General features: G+C 41.6%; 1 protein-coding gene across 21 annotated transcripts; it reads left to right on the top strand.

Moving 5' to 3' along the window:
- Positions 1-581: 581 nt before the first annotated feature.
- LOC118371066 (circularly permutated Ras protein 1) lies at positions 582-19,834 on the top strand. Of its 21 annotated transcripts, XM_052489069.1 has the most exons (25): positions 829-911; positions 1,007-1,099; positions 3,504-3,596; positions 6,035-6,127; positions 8,560-8,652; positions 11,387-11,492; positions 11,957-12,079; positions 12,343-12,579; positions 12,773-12,877; positions 13,026-13,100; positions 13,276-13,349; positions 13,596-13,775; positions 14,005-14,046; positions 14,237-14,326; positions 14,593-14,744; positions 14,903-14,984; positions 15,061-15,191; positions 15,391-15,475; positions 15,628-15,734; positions 16,054-16,172; positions 16,281-16,398; positions 16,650-16,790; positions 17,205-17,298; positions 17,425-17,454; positions 17,678-19,834. In XM_052489069.1, the coding sequence occupies exons 1-25, from the start codon at positions 870-872 to the stop codon at positions 17,762-17,764; spliced, it is 2,592 nt and encodes an 863-aa protein (XP_052345029.1). In that variant the 5' UTR covers positions 829-869; the 3' UTR covers positions 17,765-19,834. The 21 variants fall into 21 exon arrangements, 20 of the variants coding, with proteins under 20 accessions (XP_052345044.1, XP_052345053.1, XP_052345048.1 ...); XR_008087745.1 differs by lacking the exon at positions 17,678-19,834 and having other exon boundaries at positions 826-911; positions 16,679-16,790; XM_052489072.1 differs by lacking the exon at positions 3,504-3,596.
- The last annotated feature ends 122 nt before the right edge of the window (positions 19,835-19,956 follow it).

Raw genomic sequence — 19,956 nt, 5'->3', positions numbered from 1 at the left:
CACAAAAAAAGCGTAATGTGAAAAAGTTGATGTTATTGGTGTCATTTAGTAGTGGTTTCTTTGCAGCAATTCGACCACGAAGGCCGGATTGACACAGTCTCCTCTGAACAGTTGATTTGGTCTGCAATTTCTGAGGCTGGTAACTCTAATGAACTTATCTTCTGCAGCAGAGGGAACTCTGGGTCTTCCTTTCCTGTTGCGGTCCTCATGAGAGCCAGTTTCATCATAGCGCTTGATGGTTATTGCGACTGCACTTGGAGAAACTTTCAAAAATTCCTGACATGTTCCATATTGACTGACCTTCATGTCTTAAAGTAATGATGGACTGTTATTTCTCTTTGCTTATTTGAGCTTTTCTTGCCATAATACGGACTTGGTCTTTTACCAAATAGGGCTATCTTCTGTATACCACTCCTACCTTGTCACAACACAACTGATTGGCTCAAACACATTAAGAAGGAAAGAAATTCCACAAATTAACTTTTAACAAGGCACATTTCATTGAAATGCATTCCAGGTGACTACCTCGTGAAGCTGTTTGAGTGAATGCCAAGATTGTGCAAAGCTGTAATCAATGCAAAGGGTGGCTACTTTGAAGAATCTCAAATATATCATATATTTTGATTTGTGTATTGGTTACTACATGATTCCATATGTGTTATTTCATAGTGTTGATGTCTTCACTATTATTCTACAATGGAGAAAATACTAAAAATTAAGAAAAACTCTGGAATGAGTAGGTGTGTCCAAACTTTTGACTGGTGCTGTATGTGGTAAGTGTCAATGTTCAAACCTGTCTGATCTGTGCTGATACCCTCCCTGACCATAAACTTTTACAAACATGAATATTCATAAGGTGGAACAACGCAATGTCCACTGCAATCTCTACACTGACTGTACTACAGTGCTGTGTGCGTGTGTTTTGTTTCCATTCCATGTTAGATAATGTATACACTGAATTGGACAAACTTGTTAAACAGGTTTTTCTTTTTACATTATAACACAGAGAAGGAGTGATGGCATCACTCACTCACTCCTAACACTTCAGACTGGGAGGAACTCAAGTTTGAACCGTCACTGTTCACGAGGCTTTGCATACGTAAGTAAGACTCATTTGTATGACGGAGTATGCTCTCATTGAATGCAATCTTATCCTGTACTTGACCGTTCTTTCCACAGAGGTGTGTTAACATTAGTTACTGTGGTACCAATATGTCTTCTGGAGCTTGACTGGTACTACTACATGGACAGTGATAGCATTGTCAGGGACTAATCCTATGGGGGTGTTTGCATCAGTGTTTTAATCTAGTTTTAATGAGCTTGCATCGGATGCAATAAATTAAGATTTATTCAAGATCACAATGACATACAAAGGCTTAGAAATAAGAGTTTGACAATGTGATAGAAGTGTCTACATCCTGGTGACTGGTTTGATGTGTTTTAATGTCCATGTCCTTACCTTAGGTTAGGGTGGCCAAATTTGGCCCGCTATGATTTTATTTGGCACCCCAAGTATTCTCTATATATAGTACCTTCAGAAAGAATTAACACCTTTTCACTTTCCCTACATTTTGTTGTGTTACAGCCTGAATTTAAAATGGATTAAATTGAGATATTTTGTCACTGGCCTACACACAATACACCATAATATTAAAGTGGAATTATGTTTTTCAAAAGTTTTACTAATTAATAAAAAAATGAAAAGCTGAAAGATCTTGAGTCAATAAGTATTCAACCGCTTTGTTATGGCAAGTCTAAATAAGTTCAGGAGTAAAAAATAGATGAACAAGTCACATAATAGGTTGCATGGACTCATTCTGTGTGCAGTAAGAGTAAAAACGTTTATTATTATTTATTTTTTTACCCCTTTTTCTCCCCAATTTCGTAATATCCAATTGGTAGTTACAGTCTTGTCCCATCGCTGCATCTACCCTACGGACTCAGGAGAGACGAAGGTCAAGAGCCATGCATCCTCCGAAACACGACCCTGCCAAGCCACACTGCTTTTTGACACACTGCTCAGTTAACCTGGAAGCCAGCCGCACCAATGTGTCAGAGGAAACACCATCCAGCTGGCGACCGGATTCAGCTTGCAGGTGCCCGGCCTGCCACAAGAACTTGCTTGAGCGCAATGGAGCAAAGAAATCCCGGCCGTCCAAATCCTCTCCTAACCCGGACGACGCTGGGCCAATTGTGCGACACTTCATGGGTCTCTCGGTCATGGCCGGCTGTGACATAGCCTGGGATCAAACATGGATCTGTAGTGACGCCTTAGACCGCTGCATCACTCGGGAGGCAATAATAGAGTTTAACATTCTTTTTTAATGACAACCTCATCCCTGTACTCCACACATACAATTGTCAGGTGATTGTGCAGGCCAGGTCATCTGATGCAGCGCTCCATCACTCTCCTTCTTGGTCAAATAGCCCACACAGCCTACAGGTGTGTTTTGGGTCATTGTCCTGTTGAAAAACAAGTTATAGTCCCACTAATCGCAAACCAGATGGGATGGTGTATCGCTACAGAATGATCTGGTAGCCATGCTGGTTAAGTGTGCATTGAAATTCTAAATAAATCCCAACATTATCAACAGAAAAGCACCCACACACCATCACACCTCCTCCTCCATGCTTCACGGTGGGAACCACACATGCACAGATCATCTGTTCACCTAGTTAACTCTAATGAGCGTATCCTCTGCAGCAGAAGCAACTCTGGGTCTTCCTTTCCTGTGGCAGTCCTCATGAGAGCCAGTTTCATCATAGTGCTTGATAGTTTTTGCGACTGCGCTTGAAGAAACTGACTGACCTTCATGTTTTGAAGTAATGACGGATTGTCGTTTCTCTTTGCTTATTTGAGCTGTTCTTGCTAAAATATGGACTTAACAAATAGTGCTGTATACCACCCCTACCTTGTCACAACACAACTGATTGGCTCAAACACATTAAGAAGGAAAGAAATTCCACAAATGAACTTTTAACAAGGCACACCTTTTCATTGAAATGCATTCCAGGTGACTACCTCGTGAAGCTGTTTGAGTGAATGCCAAGATTGTGCAAAGCTGTAATCAATGCAAAGGGTGGCTACTTTGAAGAATCTCAAATATATCATATATTTTGATTCGTGTATTGGTTACTACATGATTCCATATGTGTTATTTCATAGTGTTGATGTCTTCACTATTATTCTACAATGGATAAAATACTAAAAATTAAGAAAAACTCTGGAATGAGTAGGTGTGTCCAAACTTTTGACTGGTGCTGTATGTGGTAAGTGTCAATGTTCAAACCTGTCTGATCTGTGCTGATACCCTTCCTGAACATACACTTTTACAAACATGAATATTCACAAGGTGGAACAACGCAATGTCCACTGCAATCTCTACACTGACTGTACTACAGTGCTGTGTGCGTGTGTTTTGTTTCCATTCCATGTTAGATAATGTATACACTGAATTGGACAAACTTGTTAAACAGGTTTTTCTTTTTACATTATAACACAGAGAAGGAGTGATGGCATCACTCACTCACTCCTAACACTTCAGACTGGGAGGAACTCAAGTTTGAACCGTCACTGTTCACGAGGCTTTGCATACGTAAGTAAGACTCATTTGTATGACGGAGTATGCTCTCATTGAATGCAATCTTATCCTGTACTTGACCGTTCTTTCCACAGAGGTGTGTTAACATTAGTTACTGTGGTACCAATATGTCTTCTGGAGCTTGACTGGTACTACTACATGGACAGTGATAGCATTGTCAGGGACTAATCCTATGGGGGTGTTTGCATCAGTGTTTTAATCTAGTTTTAATGAGCTTGCATCGGATGCAATAAATTAAGATTTATTCAAGATCACAATGACATACAAAGGCTTAGAAATAAGAGTTTGACAATGTGATAGAAGTGTCTACATCCTGGTGACTGGTTTGATGTGTTTTAATGTCCATGTCCTTACCTTAGGTTAGGGTACCCCAACTGGCGGCCCGGTGGCCAAATTTGGCCCGCTATGATTTTATTTGGCACCCCAAGTATTCTCTATATATAGTACCTTCAGAAAGAATTAACACCTTTTCACTTTCCCTACATTTTGTTGTGTTACAGCCTGAATTTAAAATGGATTAAATTGAGATATTTTGTCACTGGCCTACACACAATACACCATAATATTAAAGTGGAATTATGTTTTTCAAAAGTTTTACAAATTAATAAAAAATGAAAAGCTGAAAGATCTTGAGTCAATAAGTATTCAACCGCTTTGTTATGGCAAGTCTAAATAAGTTCAGGAGTAAAAAATAGATGAACAAGTCACATAATAGGTTGCATGGACTCATTCTGTGTGCAGTAAGAGTAAAAACGTTTATTATAAAAAAAATGTTACCCCTTTTTCTCCCCAATTTCGTAATATCCAATTGGTAGTTACAGTCTTGTCCCATCGCTGCATCTACCCTACGGACTCAGGAGAGACGAAGGTCAAGAGCCATGCATCCTCCGAAACACGACCCTGCCAAGCCACACTGCTTTTTGACACACTGCTCAGTTAACCTGGAAGCCAGCCGCACCAATGTGTCAGAGGAAACACCATCCAGCTGGCGACCGGATTCAGCTTGCAGGTGCCCGGCCTGCCACAAGAACTTGCTTGAGCGCAATGGAGCAAAGAAATCCCGGCCGTCCAAATCCTCTCCTAACCCGGACGACGCTGGGCCAATTGTGCGACACTTCATGGGTCTCTCGGTCATGGCCGGCTGTGACATAGCCTGGGATCAAACATGGATCTGTAGTGACACCTCAAGCACTGCAAAGCAGTGCCTTAGACCGCTGCATCACTCGGGAGGCAATAATAGAGTTTAACATTCTTTTTTAATGACAACCTCATCCCTGTACTCCACACATACAATTGTCAGGTGATTGTGCAGGCCAGGTCATCTGATGCAGCGCTCCATCACTCTCCTTCTTGGTCAAATAGCCCACACAGCCTACAGGTGTGTTTTGGGTCATTGTCCTGTTGAAAAACAAGTTATAGTCCCACTAATCGCAAACCAGATGGGATGGTGTATCGCTACAGAATGATCTGGTAGCCATGCTGGTTAAGTGTGCATTGAAATTCTAAATAAATCCCAACATTATCAACAGAAAAGCACCCACACACCATCACACCTCCTCCTCCATGCTTCACGGTGGGAACCACACATGCACAGATCATCCGTTCACCTAGTTAACTCTAATGAGCGTATCCTCTGCAGCAGAAGCAACTCTGGGTCTTCCTTTCCTGTGGCAGTCCTCATGAGAGCCAGTTTCATCATAGTGCTTGATAGTTTTTGCGACTGCGCTTGAAGAAACTGACTGACCTTCATGTTTTGAAGTAATGACGGATTGTCGTTTCTCTTTGCTTATTTGAGCTGTTCTTGCTAAAATATGGACTTAACAAATAGTGCTGTATACCACCCCTACCTTGTCACAACACAACTGATTGGCTCAAACACATTAAGAAGGAAAGAAATTCCACAAATGAACTTTTAACAAGGCACACCTTTTCATTGAAATGCATTCCAGGTGACTACCTCGTGAAGCTGTTTGAGTGAATGCCAAGATTGAGCAAAGCTGTAATCAATGCAAAGGGTGGCTACTTTGAAGAATCTCAAATATATCATATATTTTGATTTGTGTATCGGTTACTACATGATTCCATATGTGTTATTTCATAGTGTTGATGTCTTCACTATTATTCTACAATGGAGAAAATACTAAAAATTAAGAAACTCTGGAATGAGTAGGTGTGTCCAAACTTTTGACTGGTGCTGTATGTGGTAAGTGTCAATGTTCAAACCTGTCTGATCTGTGCTGATACCCTGAACATACACTTTTACAAACATGAATATTCACAAGGTGGAACAACGCAATGTCCACTGCAATCTCTACACTGACTGTACTACAGTGCTGTGTGCGTGTGTTTTGTTTCCATTCCATGTTAGATAATGTATACACTGAATTGGACAAACTTGTTAAACAGGTTTTTCTTTTTACATTATAACACAGAGAAGGAGTGATGGCATCACTCACTCACTCCTAACACTTCAGACTGGGAGTAACTCAAGTTTGAACCGTCACTGTTCACGAGGCTTTGCATACGTAAGTAAGACTCATTTGTATGACGGAGTAAGCTCTCATTGAATGCAATCTTATCCTGTACTTGACCGTTCTTTCCACAGAGGTGTGTTAACATTAGTTACTGTGGTACCAATATGTCTTCTGGAGCTTGACTGGTACTACTACATGGACAGTGATAGCATTGTCAGGGACTAATCCTATGGGGGTGTTTGCATCAGTGTTTTAATCTAGTGTTAATGAGCTTGCATCGGATGCAATAAATTAAGATTTATTCAAGATCACAATGACATACAAAGGCTTAGAAATAAGAGTTTGACAATGTGATAGAAGTGTCTACATCCTGGTGACTGGTTTGATGTGTTTTAATGTCCATGTCCTTACCTTAGGTTAGGGTACCCCAACTGGCGGCCCGGTGGCCAAATTTGGCCCGCTATGATTTTATTTGGCACCCCAAGTATTCTCTATATATAGTACCTTCAGAAAGAATTAACACCTTTTCACTTTCCCTACATTTTGTTGTGTTACAGCCTGAATTTAAAATGGATTAAATTGAGATATTTTGTCACTGGCCTACACACAATACACCATAATATTAAAGTGGAATTATGTTTTTCAAAAGTTTTACAAATTAATAAAAAATGAAAAGCTGAAAGATCTTGAGTCAATAAGTATTCAACCGCTTTGTTATGGCAAGTCTAAATAAGTTCAGGAGTAAAAAATAGATGAACAAGTCACATAATAGGTTGCATGGACTCATTCTGTGTGCAGTAAGAGTAAAAACGTTTATTATTATGTTACCCCTTTTTCTCCCCAATTTCGTAATATCCAATTGGTAGTTACAGTCTTGTCCCATCGCTGCATCTACCCTACGGACTCAGGAGAGACGAAGGTCAAGAGCCATGCATCCTCCGAAACACGACCCTGCCAAGCCACACTGCTTTTTGACACACTGCTCAGTTAACCTGGAAGCCAGCCGCACCAATGTGTCAGAGGAAACACCATCCAGATGGCGACCGGATTCAGCTTGCAGGTGCCCGGCCTGCCACAAGAACTTGCTTGAGCGCAATGGAGCAAAGAAATCCCGGCCGTCCAAATCCTCTCCTAACCCGGACGACGCTGGGCCAATTGTGCGACACTTCATGGGTCTCTCGGTCATGGCCGGCTGTGACATAGCCTGGGATCAAACATGGATCTGTAGTGACACCTCAAGCACTACAAAGCAGTGCCTTAGACCGCTGCATCACTCGGGAGGCAATAATAGAGTTTAACATTATTTTTTAATGACAACCTCATCCCTGTACTCCACACATACAATTGTCAGGTGATTGTGCAGGCCAGGTCATCTGATGCAGCGCTCCATCACTCTCCTTCTTGGTCAAATAGCCCACACAGCCTACAGGTGTGTTTTGGGTCATTGTCCTGTTGAAAAACAAGTTATAGTCCCACTAATCGCAAACCAGATGGGATGGTGTATCGCTACAGAATGATCTGGTAGCCATGCTGGTTAAGTGTGCATTGAAATTCTAAATAAATCCCAACATTATCAACAGAAAAGCACCCACACACCATCACACCTCCTCCTCCATGCTTCACGGTGGGAACCACACATGCACAGATCATCCGTTCACCTAGTTAACTCTAATGAGCGTATCCTCTGCAGCAGAAGCAACTCTGGGTCTTCCTTTCCTGTGGCAGTCCTCATGAGAGCCAGTTTCATCATAGTGCTTGATAGTTTTTGCGACTGCGCTTGAAGAAACTGACTGACCTTCATGTTTTGAAGTAATGACGGATTGTCGTTTCTCTTTGCTTATTTGAGCTGTTCTTGCTAAAATATGGACTTAACAAATAGTGCTGTATACCACCCCTACCTTGTCACAACACAACTGATTGGCTCAAACACATTAAGAAGGAAAGAAATTCCACAAATGAACTTTTAACAAGGCACACCTTTTCATTGAAATGCATTCCAGGTGACTACCTCGTGAAGCTGTTTGAGTGAATGCCAAGATTGTGCAAAGCTGTAATCAATGCAAAGGGTGGCTACTTTGAAGAATCTCAAATATATCATATATTTTGATTTGTGTATCGGTTACTACATGATTCCATATGTGTTATTTCATAGTGTTGATGTCTTCACTATTATTCTACAATGGAGAAAATACTAAAAATTAAGAAACTCTGGAATGAGTAGGTGTGTCCAAACTTTTGACTGGTGCTGTATGTGGTAAGTGTCAATGTTCAAACCTGTCTGATCTGTGCTGATACCCTGAACATAAACTTTTACAAACATGAATATTCACAAGGTGGAACAACGCAATGTCCACTGCAATCTCTACACTGACTGTACTACAGTGCTGTGTGCGTGTGTTTTGTTTCCATTCCATGTTAGATAATGTATACACTGAATTGGACAAACTTGTTAAACAGGTTTTTCTTTTTACATTATAACACAGAGAAGGAGTGATGGCATCACTCACTCACTCCTAACACTTCAGACTGGGAGGAACTCAAGTTTGAACCGTCACTGTTCACGAGGCTTTGCATACGTAAGTAAGACTCATTTGTATGACGGAGTATGCTCTCATTGAATGCAATCTTATCCTGTACTTGACCGTTCTTTCCACAGAGGTGTGTTAACATTAGTTACTGTGGTACCAATATGTCTTCTGGAGCTTGACTGGTACTACTACATGGACAGTGATAGCATTGTCAGGGACTAATCCTATGGGGGTGTTTGCATCAGTGTTTTAATCTAGTTTTAATGAGCTTGCATCGGATGCAATAAATTAAGATTTATTCAAGATCACAATGACATACAAAGGCTTAGAAATAAGAGTTTGACAATGTGATAGAAGTGTCTACATCCTGGTGACTGGTTTGATGTGTTTTAATGTCCATGTCCTTACCTTAGGTTAGGGTACCCCAACTGGCGGCCCGGTGGCTTGATAGTTTTTGCGACTGCGCTTGAAGAAACTGACTGACCTTCATGTTTTGAAGTAATGACGGACTGTCGTTTCTCTTTGCTTATTTGAGCTGTTCTTGCTATAATATGGACTTAACAAATAGTGCTGTATACCACCCCTACCTTGTCACAACACAACTGATTGGCTCAAACACATTAAGAAGGAAAGATATTAAACAAATTCACTTTTAACAAGGCACACCTATTAATTTAAATGCATTCCAGGTGACTACCTCATGATGCTGGTTGAGAGAATGCCAAGAGTGTGCAAAGCTGGCATCAAGGCAATAGTAGGGGGAAAGGGAAGTGAAGGTGTTTTTTATGTGTTTTTGTTTGTTTTTTATTGATGGCTATATTTTGATTTGTTTTAGACTTTTCAACTTTTTTGGTTACTACATGATTCCATATGCGTAATTGTATAGTTTTGATGTCTTCACTATTATTCTACAATATATAAAAACCCTTTAATGAGTAGGTGTACCCGTACATTTTACTGGAACTGTGTGGATATATATATATATATATACAGTGCCTTGCGAAAGTATTCGGCCCCCTTGAACTTTGCGACCTTTTGCCACATTTCAGGCTTCAAACATAAATATATAAAACTGTATTTTTTTTGTGAAGAATCAACAACAAGTGGGACACAATCATGAAGTGGAACGACATTTATTGGATATTTCAAACTTTTTTAACAAATCAAAAACTGAAAAATTATGCGTTCAAAATTATTCAGGCCCCTTAAGTTAATACTTTGTAGCGCCACCTTTTGCTGCGATTACAGCTGTAAGTCGCTTGGGGTATGTCTCTATCAGTTTTGCACATCGAGAGACTGACATTTTTTCCCATTCCTCCTTGCAAAACAGCTCGAGCTCAGTGAGGTTGGATGGAGAGCATTTGTGAACAGCAGTTTTCAGTTCTTTCCACAGATTCTCGATTGGATTCAGGTCCGGACTTTGACTTGGCCATTCTAACGCCTGGATATGTTTATTTTTGAACCATTGTAGATTTTGCTTTATGTTTTGGATCATTGTCTTGTTGGAAGACAAATCTCTGTCCCAGTCTCAGGTCTTTTGCAGACTCCATCAGGTTTTCTTCCAGAATGGTCCTGTATTTGGCTCCATCCATCTTCCCATCAATTTTAACCATCTTCCCTGTCCCTGCTGAAGAAAAGCAGGCCCAAACCATGATGCTGCCACCACCATGTTTGACAGTGGGGATGGTGTGTTCAGGGTGATGGCTGTGTTATCTTTAAGAAATGGCATTCTTCTTGCCACTCTTCCATAAAGGCCAGATTTGTGCAATATACTACTGATTGTTGTCCTATGGACAGAGTCTCCCACCTCAGCTGTAGATCTCTGCAGTTCATCCAGATTGATCATGAGCCTCTTGGCTGCATCTCTGATCAGTCTTCTTGTATGAGCTGAAAGTTTAGAGGGACGCCAGGTCTTGGTAGATTTGCAGTGGTCTGATACTCCTTCCATTTCAATATTATTGCTTGCACAGTGCTCCTTGGGATGTTTAAATCTTGGGAAATCTTTTTGTATCCAAATCCGGCTTTAAACTTCTTCACAACAGTATCTCGGACCTGCCTGGTGTGTTCCTTGTTCTTCGTGATGCTCTCTGCGCTTTTAACGGACCTCTGAGACTATCACAGTGCAGGTGCATTTATACGGAGACTTGATTACACACAGGTGGATTGTATTTATCATCATTAGTCATTTAGGTCAACATTGGATCATTCAGAGATCCTCACTGAACTTCTGGAGAGAGTTTGCTTCACTGAAAGTAAAGGGGCTGAATAATTTTGCACGCCCAATTTTTCAGTTTTTGATTTGTTAAAAAAGTTTGAAATATCCAATAAATGTCGTTCCACTTCATGATTGTGTCCCACTTTTTGTTGATTCTTCACAAAAAAATCCAGTTTATATCTTTATGTTTGAAGCCTGAAATGTGGCAAAAGGTCGCAAAGTTCAAGGGGGCCGAATACTTTCGCAAGGCACTGTGTATATATATATATATATATATATATCTCAGTGAAGGCTGCTGAGGGGAATTTTAAATTATTGTTGGACATAAAAGACTGTAAAAACACTATCAAATCAGCTCCAAGTTCCAAAGTTTTCACACACATAATAGAGAGATGTATGTGATCATATACAAATGTAAGTAAGGTTTGAAATTATTATGTTTTAGTCAAATATCATATCTGTTTGGTCTTCTTGGGGTCAATTTGCAGTGTACAAATGATTTGTAATTATGTTCCTGCGTCCTGACCATTGGCCTGCGGCTGAATCTAGTTGATTATCCCTGTTTAGGTGGTAGGACCACCAATGGAGTTTGCCTGTGGGTTTGTTTATGTCCCTCCATCAACCTATCAGAGGGAAGTCCACACGAAACCACAAATTGCAGTTAAACGTTCAGGTGAGTTTTTTCAGACACACTTCAAATTGAATCTTGCTAACATTGTCCGAATGTCCGTTGCTGCCCAAACACTGTCCTGTCAGTGAATGTCCAGTCAGTGAATGTCCTCTCAGTGAATGTCCTGTTAGTGAATGTCCTGTCAGTGAATGCCCTGTCAGTGAATCCCCATCCTGTCTGAATGCCCGTTGCTGCCCAAACACTGTCCTGTCAGTGAATGTCCAGTCAGTGAATGTCCTCTCAGTGAATGTCCTCTCAGTGGATGTCCTCTCAGTGGATGTCCTCTCAGTGAATGCCCTGTCAGTGAATGCCCTGTCAGTGAATGCCCTGTCAGTGAATGCCCTGTCAGTGAATCCCCATCCTGTCTGAATGCCCGTTACTGCCCAAACACTGTCCTGCCAGTTCATTAATGAATCCTGTGTAGTAGACATTAACATTAACAATGCTCTGTCTCTCATCTCTCCCAGCTCTCCTTCCTCCCCCAAACAGAATCCGTCCCCGCAGTCCTCCCCCTCCTCCTCCAGCACAACTACAAAAACAACAACACCACTCTCCAGAACAGAGAATCACTGAGAAATGTTTTAAAAATGGTGAGGTGAAGACAGCTCCCAACCCCTTGCCATTGTATGAGAATTCAGCCTTCCGTATTAGAAGAGGAGGGAATGTTCCAGGCTCGCCCCAACAGCTCACATCTCAAACAGCTCAATGGACAGTTTTTCCTAGCATCACTGTACTGGGGAATTCAATGTATAATGTCATTTTTAGGATATACAGTTCAATTTCAGTGTCTCAAAAGTCATGAGTGAACTCTTGAGATTGTGGCTAACATTGTGTCCATTTCCACCTTCCCCAGCTCTGCTCCCCCCATTCATGCGATCTCAATTGCCTGCTTGCGTCCAGCCAATCCCAGGCCCACCTTCCCTTCTCCCTTCCAATAGCCAGAGGCTGACCTATGACCTTCCAAAGAAGGAGCCAGACATTGGGAGTCATCCATGGGATCCAGACTACTCATACAATATCCCAGAAGGCAGTGGGGAAGAGATGAAGCATCCAAACACCACCGGCAGCAGTGGATCTGCACAGAAGTCAGGTAACTGGTTAATGTCCTGTCAAGAGACATTCATTGTTAGGCTCAAAGCTAGTATTGTCAGACCATACCACCATTCATGCAATTCACATCTTAAGATGCCAACAAAACAAACAGTCTTGCGTGTGATGATAAAGATGTGATGAAGATTATGACTACAACCAGAGTTGAAAAACATGATTCTCTCTACTTCTAGCTCCAGCCTTGCCACCAAGACCTTACTTTATGAAGTCCTGTCCAGAATACCTAGTTCTGTTGCCAGATTCTTTCTCCTCCTCAAAGTCCTCCTCTTCATCCTCCAGTAAATCCTGTTTCATTATGGACATCCATTAGTATACAGTATCTTCACAGTTCATTAGATAATTCCTCATTGAAAAGAAAAAATGTAGGTGCTCATGAATAAAGATACAAAGCACATTTGCAACTACTAATGGCCATTTACTACACAGGATCAAGGGAACCATTGGTGGGGAATCCAAATGTGATCCTAGTCAGTTTGGGGGAGCTGATATCAGAGGAAAACGGTTAGTGGACTATTCCTGCTATCATTCTGAGATAATGTTTGGTATATGATACTCAATGCCCTTGACCTGACTTTTCACTGTCTCTCTGTGTGATACTCCTGACTTTTATACTGTCTCTCGGTATGTCACAGTCTAACTTGCTTGTCTGTGTTGACCAACGTGTGTCCAATCACAGCGTTCACCATAGAGGGAGAGCCCACCTGCTGCTCCCAGTGTGGCTCTGTGCTGGACTCCTTCTATGACAATGTGGTAGTTTGACCTTTCACACTCTCTTGAATATGAATCCTACGCAATATGATCAAATAATCACAGTGGTCAAGCGGTAATCACTGTTATGATTCTAACTTCATGCCTTCCAAATTATTCAACAATAATGGTAGACCTACAGTAAACCTCAGTGAAGTTATACCTACTACGTATTGTAATTCATGACTACTGAAGGTACAATTTCTCTCAAACAACTGCATTTCCATTAATCCCTCTGTTGCTCTACAGGTGAATGTCTGTTATTTTTGCCAGTCATCATTGGAACCACCCACCTCCTCATCTGCCACCTGTCTCGGTTGCCGGGACAGTGTCTTCCTGTTGACCCCTGGTGACAAGGCCCTGGCCCTTACAGACACCCTGCTACTGTTCTGTATCGACATCTCAGCGTCCATGAGTATCACCTCCCAGGTTTGAACACAAGATCATTAGTGTTATTTGTCAGTGTTTTCCCCAGGCTCTGTACGGTTAGATTAGAATACATGTGATTAGGGATACCTCTATAGTCAATTTTGTTCTGTAAAATGCATATTTTTCTGTTTTAAGTAGCTTCACATTCAGTGCTGGTTGAAGCTGTATTTCTGACCATTTCTACTGGCCACAGTATATACTGTGAAATTCTCTCTTTTTCTTGTGTCAGGTGTTGGAAGGAAAACAGCCAATCTACGGGTCACGTCTTCAGGTCAACCATCTTTGATTATTTAAATGGGCATAATTGGATACATTTGGGAGATATTGTGATGATCGTAGTAACTACCAGTAAATGAAATATGCAGTGGCAGATTCACAATAATTTGCTTTGCTAGAATTGATAATGGTCTGTGGTTGTGTACATGCTGGTAATGATAACACCAATGCGGATTTTACACCAGTTTGTTCAGGAAGCAGTGTTACAGAGTGTTCGGAAGCTGAGTGAAACACAACCACACATGCGAGTAGGACTCATCACGTTCAACAATCAGGTTCAATATTACACCCATTTCACATTGACATGATTGACTACTTATGCATGTTGATATCTAATGAAATGGTGTTTTCATGCTCTTTACATAAACATTTTTTTTTTTTTTTTGGGGGCTGTAGGTATCAAATCGATGTTTTGTGTGTGACATTTCATATTCACTGATTTGGATTCAATATTTGGATGCATTTGTCCAATAGTTGGGTGTAAATCTGAAGTTGTTTTGATCTGTATCTTAAGATCATCCACTGATGTTTGTCTTGACAGGTGACTCTGCATGGATATGACGAGTTCACCTCGCGTTGTTTGCGGGGTGCGGAGTTGATTGACAGTGAATACCTTAAGGAAGCAGCGTTCAGCTTCCCCAGCCCACAACCCCTCTCCAGGACCAGGGACTGTCTACAGAGAGAGATTCTAGGGTAATGTTGAAAGGGGCAATAAAAACTAACTCTACATTTTAATTCAAGGGCCCATGTGGTCCAAGAGCAAATAAGCCATGGACTCGTTCAAACTGGTCCAATGAAGTCATAATTGTATTAAATAATGGTATGTTGTCACTTCCTCTTTTCATTAAAAGATTGTCTGAGAGTGGTGCCACGGCTTTAGGTCCTGCTTCTCTTGTAGCCATAGCGATGGCTTCTCGGCAACCAGGGTCAAAGGTCAGTCAGTCCCATAGTTCCAGTGCTCTGAATGTTTATGATGTAGTACCAATATAATGTATTGCCCTCTTCCCAGGTGATCATCTGCACAGATGGAAAGGCCAACACAGACCTGGGGAATCTGGAGGTGGAGGACATTGATGCCCGACCTTGCCTCTCCTCCACTATCTTCTACCACGACCTGGGGAAGTACGCTGCTAGCCAGGGGTCGGTGCAACTCTGTACTGTCTTCACTAGCTACATTTTCACTTCTATTTGAGCATCACAGTGGAGAACCTATTTTACCTTGAAATAGCTCATTTTCTTACAGACTATGTTGATAGCCTTTTAGGTGTTGTCATAAGTGATTTTCAGTTATTGAATATTATAAGCAAGCGCTTACAGTATGTAACCCTTTCTCTCCTAGGGTGACGGTATCAGTGTTGGCTATCGAGGGGACAGACTGCAGACTTGATGAGCTGGGGAGACTTGCAGACTGCACAAGCGGAAAGGTATGTGATACAATAAATCATCTTGTATTACTCTCCTTTGTGCTGCGTATGTCATTGAGCTTACAGTCCTATTTGGCCCATATGTGATCAGAGTCCATTGTTCAATATGTGTCTTTTAATATGGTACTGTACGTGTCATTCTTCCCCCCTAGGTGGTGATAGCAAGTCCACATGAACTATACACTGAATTTGAGGAGATTATTGAGAACAGGACGATAGCGACACACTGTAGTGTCACTTTGCTGCTCCCCACAACACTGTAAGTGTTGAATTAAACATCTGTATATTCATGTGTATTTTCAAATATAGTATATATGTGTGTGGGTAGATGTTTGTATATGTATAATGCATTCGTAATGTGTATGTACGTCACCATCTGTATTTAAAATTAAGTGGTTTAAATGCTTAGGAACCCCAGTTGCATGCTCATCCTCAATCATTTTTTGGGGGGTGAATTGACAATCCTAAATTGTGAATGGGAAATCTAGCACTGTCACACCAGCGACACATTTGAACAGAGATCCCTGATTTGACTGGAAAAGGCCTTCATCTCTCGCCCTCATTCGCTCTTCTGCCAGGTGTGTGAAAGGAGAGAGGGAGGCTGGGAACAGGGTGACCAGAGAGGTGGGAAATGTGGCATCAGACACAGAAATCACCTTTCAATTTGGAGCGAGGGAACACGGCTCACAGGGAGAGGGTGAGAACGGCGGGATGAGGAGAAGACCCAGTCAAAGATTTAAGGATTGGGGATGAAGTTCACAGAGGAATACATTTGTAATATTATTTTTCTTTCTCTGACATTTAGTGTCAGCCCCAGTGGCAGGTGGCCGTGTGTCTGTTCAGCTGCAGCTGAGATACAGACAGAAGGATGGACACAGTATGCTCAGAGTGCTGACGGCTGATAAAGAGGTGACGGATGACAGGTAATGGGACACGTCCAGAACTCACTCCAGCGTTTTCCAGCATTCATGACATGTGAATTCAGAAATGCCTTTCGTTGCCAGTTTATCTACCAGAAAGACTAGTTCAAGTCAAAGAATTATAGAAATGTGTTTACACATCACAATCCACTCCATTTGCAAAACAATGTGATAGGAGAATAATGATGATGACAACCATGTTAGGAGTCATGATAGTAGCCTAACACTGTATGCCTCTCTCCTCTCCCTCTCAGCTCAGTGGTCCTCTCCTCTCTGTTTCTAGCAATAATTCAGCTCAACTCATCCCAGGCCAGCGCCGCTCTAGCTGTCAGGGGCCGCTTCCAAGACGCAAAGAGTGAGGGGGAGACACAGAGGGAACTGATGGAGAGAGCCCTGTGAGTGAATGATTTAGTGAGAAGGTTGACGGACAGCAAATCGTGTGCGTGTGTGCGTGTGTGCGTGTGTGCGTGTGTGTGTGTGTGTGTGTGTGTGTGTGTGTGTGTGTGTGTGTGTGTGTGTGTGTGTGTGTGTGTGTGTGTGTGTGTGTGTGTGTGTGTGCTTGCGTGCGTGCGTGCGTGGAGGCAGAGCCTCAGAATGTGCGCTAATTAGTGAGTGAGACTGACAGCCGGATTCACATGAGTGAACAAGGCCTGTTTTTGTGTGTGTGGGTGAGAGCGAGAGTGCGAATATGTGTATCAGCATGCGCACGTTTGTGCTTGTGTGTTGGCTGGTCATTTCTGCTGTGCATGGGCATTTGTCAACTTGTATTCGTGTATACGTGACAACATGCTTGTCTTTTACCTTTTCAGAGCGTATGATAGAAGTGCAGAAGACAAACTGATTTATTCAAAATGGCTTAAAACCATGGACCCTATACACAACAGCCTACAAAACTACACAAGGGTAGGTCTGTGTGTGCAGTATTGAGATGATTGTGAAAGAGAAACTGTGTGAGATGATGGTGCATTCTTCAATACATTCTGTTTAGTAATTGAAGACTAATTGTCATTGTTTTTTCCCCCATTTTAGAGACAATCCATACGTTCTGATACACTGCAGGTAATGTATAACATATCCATCGATATAGAACCCTGATATGAACATTACAACATATTTTCGCCCAGACTACAATTGCCTCTATGGTAATATCTAACGTACAATGCAGATACACAAATCATGCTATTTTACCTTCGCAATCTCATGCTCCTATCCAAATATTACCCCCTAACTTCCTCTAGTCTACCCTGCTAATCTCCCTCCTTCATATCTCTCTCCGCTTCAGTCTCTAACAGACATGGGTGCTGCACTGCTGTACAGCATGAAGAACAGCAACAGGTCTAGTTCACTGAAGGAAAAGCACCAACACTGATTGGTGGCTACTGACTATGCCTGATATCCTTGGAAGTTATTCAAGTCCTACCGACTTCTGGGGAGGCCTATTTATACACAAATCTGACTAATTAATGTATCTAAAAAAAAATTCTACATCTGGAAATATATGATTTAAAATAGCATTAACTGTCGATATTGTACTTGTTCATTCTATTTGTAAATAGAATGTTCTTATCTATGCACACTGTCAGAACGTCATGTCAGAACTGCGATGGCACATAGCAAGTGAAATGGGTTTGTACCTGCAGTGCCTTCAGAATGTAGTCATACCCCTTGACTTATTCCACAATTTGCTGTGTTACAGGCTGCACTCAAAATGTATTCATCTACACACAATACCCCATAATGACAAACTGAAAACATGTTCTTCGAAAATGTTGCAGATGTCTTGAAATTGAAATAAATAAATATCTAATTTCCCTAAGTATTCACACCCCTGAGTCAATACTTTGTGGAAGCCCCTTTGGCAGCAATTACAGCTGTGAATCTTTCTGGGTAAGTCTCTTAAGAGCTTTCCATACCTGGATTGCGCAACATTTGCCCACTATTCTTTTCAAAATTCTTCAAGCTCTGTCAAATTGGTTGTTGATAATTGCTAGACAACCATTTTCAGGTCTTGTCATAGATTTTCAAGTAGATTTAAGTCAACTGTCACTTGGCTACTCAGGAACATTCACTTTCTTCTTGGTAAACAATTCCAGTGTAGATTTGGTGTTGTTTCAGGTTATTGTCCGGCTGTCCTTGTTCCGTTCATCTTTCCCTCAAGCCTGACCAGTCTTCCAGTTCCTGCCCCTGAAAAACATCCCCACAGCATGATGCTGCCACCACCATGCTTCACCGTAGGGATGGTGGCAGGTTTCCTCCAGGCGTAACAATTGGCACTTAGGCGAAAGTGTTCAATCATGGTTTCATCAGACCAGAGAATCTTGTTTCTCATGGTCAGAGAGACATTTAGGTGCCTTTTGGCAAACTCTAAGCGGGCTGTCATCTGCCTTTTTCCAGAGGAGTGGTTTCCGTCTGGCCACTCTACCATAAAGGTCTGATAGGTGGAGTGCTGCAGAGATGGTTGTCCTTCTGGAAAGTTATCCCATCTCCACAAAGGAACTCTGGAGCTCTGTCAGAGTGACTCTCGGGTTCTTGATCACCTTCCTGACCAAGGCCCTTCTCCCACAAACTTCTTCCATTTAAGAATGATGGAGGCCACTGTCTTCTTGGGGACCTTCAATGCTAGAGAAATGTTTTGGTACCCTTCCCCAGATCTGTGCCTCGACACAATCTTGTCTCGGGGCTCTACGGACAATTCCTTTGACCTTATGGCTTGTTTTTTGCTCTGACATGCACTGTCAACTGTGAGACCTTGTATAGACAGGTGTGTGCCTTTCCAAATCATGTTCAATCAATTGAATTTACCACAGGTGGACTCCAAGTTGTAGAAACATCTCAAGATGATTCATGGAAACAGGATGCACCTGAGTTCAATGTTGAGTGGGTCTAAATACTTATGTAAATAAGGTATTTCTGTTTTACATTTTTTTAATTTTTCTAAATATTCAAAAAGCCTGTTTTCGCTTTGTCATTATGGGGTATTGTGTGTATATTGATGAGAAAATGTTTTATTTAATAAATTTCAGAATAAAGTTGTAAGGTAACAAAATGTAGAGAAAATCAAGGGGTCTGAATACAAATGCACTAAAAGTGAATTGCTTTGCCAATTTCTTTTGCAGTATTACGTTAGTGCCTTGTTGCGAACAGGACGCATGTTTTTGAACATTTGTACTCTGTACAGGCTTCCTTCCTCCTTCCTTATTTTCCCTCTGTCAATTAGGGTAGTATTGTGAAGTAACTTCAATGTTGTTGATCCATCCTCAGTTTTCTCCTATCCCAGCCATTCAACTCTGTAACTGTTTGTAAGTCACCTTTGGCCTCATGGTGAAAACCCTGAGCGGTTTCCTTCTTCTCCGGCAACGGAGTTAGGAAGAATGCCTGTATCTTTGTAGTGACTGGGTGTATTGACACCATCCAAAGTGTAATTAACTTTATGCTCAAAGACATAGTCAATGTCTGCTTTTTATTTTATTTTGACCCATCTACCAATAGGTGCCCATTTTTGCAAGGCACTGGAAAACATCCCTGGTCTTTGTGTTTGAAATTCACTGCTCGACTGAGGGA

The sequence above is a fragment of the Oncorhynchus keta genome, chromosome 3, assembly GCF_023373465.1.
Source record: "Oncorhynchus keta strain PuntledgeMale-10-30-2019 chromosome 3, Oket_V2, whole genome shotgun sequence".
NCBI lineage: Eukaryota > Metazoa > Chordata > Actinopteri > Salmoniformes > Salmonidae > Oncorhynchus > Oncorhynchus keta.
The sequence above is the reverse complement of the archived record's forward strand: the minus strand, read 5'-3'. Positions and strand labels throughout refer to the sequence as shown.

What these genes read in the sequence shown, in the direction of transcription:
- LOC118371066 (XM_052489069.1), top strand. Translation starts at nt 870, where the DNA reads ATGTCCACTGCAATCTCTACACTGACTGTACTACAGTGCTGT. An exon ending in TGAGAAATGTTTTAAAAATG is followed by an intron (nt 12,080 to 12,342) that starts GTGAGGTGAAGA and finishes CACCTTCCCCAG; the next exon opens with CTCTGCTCCCCCCATTCATG. An exon ending in TACGTTCTGATACACTGCAG is followed by an intron (nt 17,455 to 17,677) that starts GTAATGTATAAC and finishes TCTCCGCTTCAG; the next exon opens with TCTCTAACAGACATGGGTGC.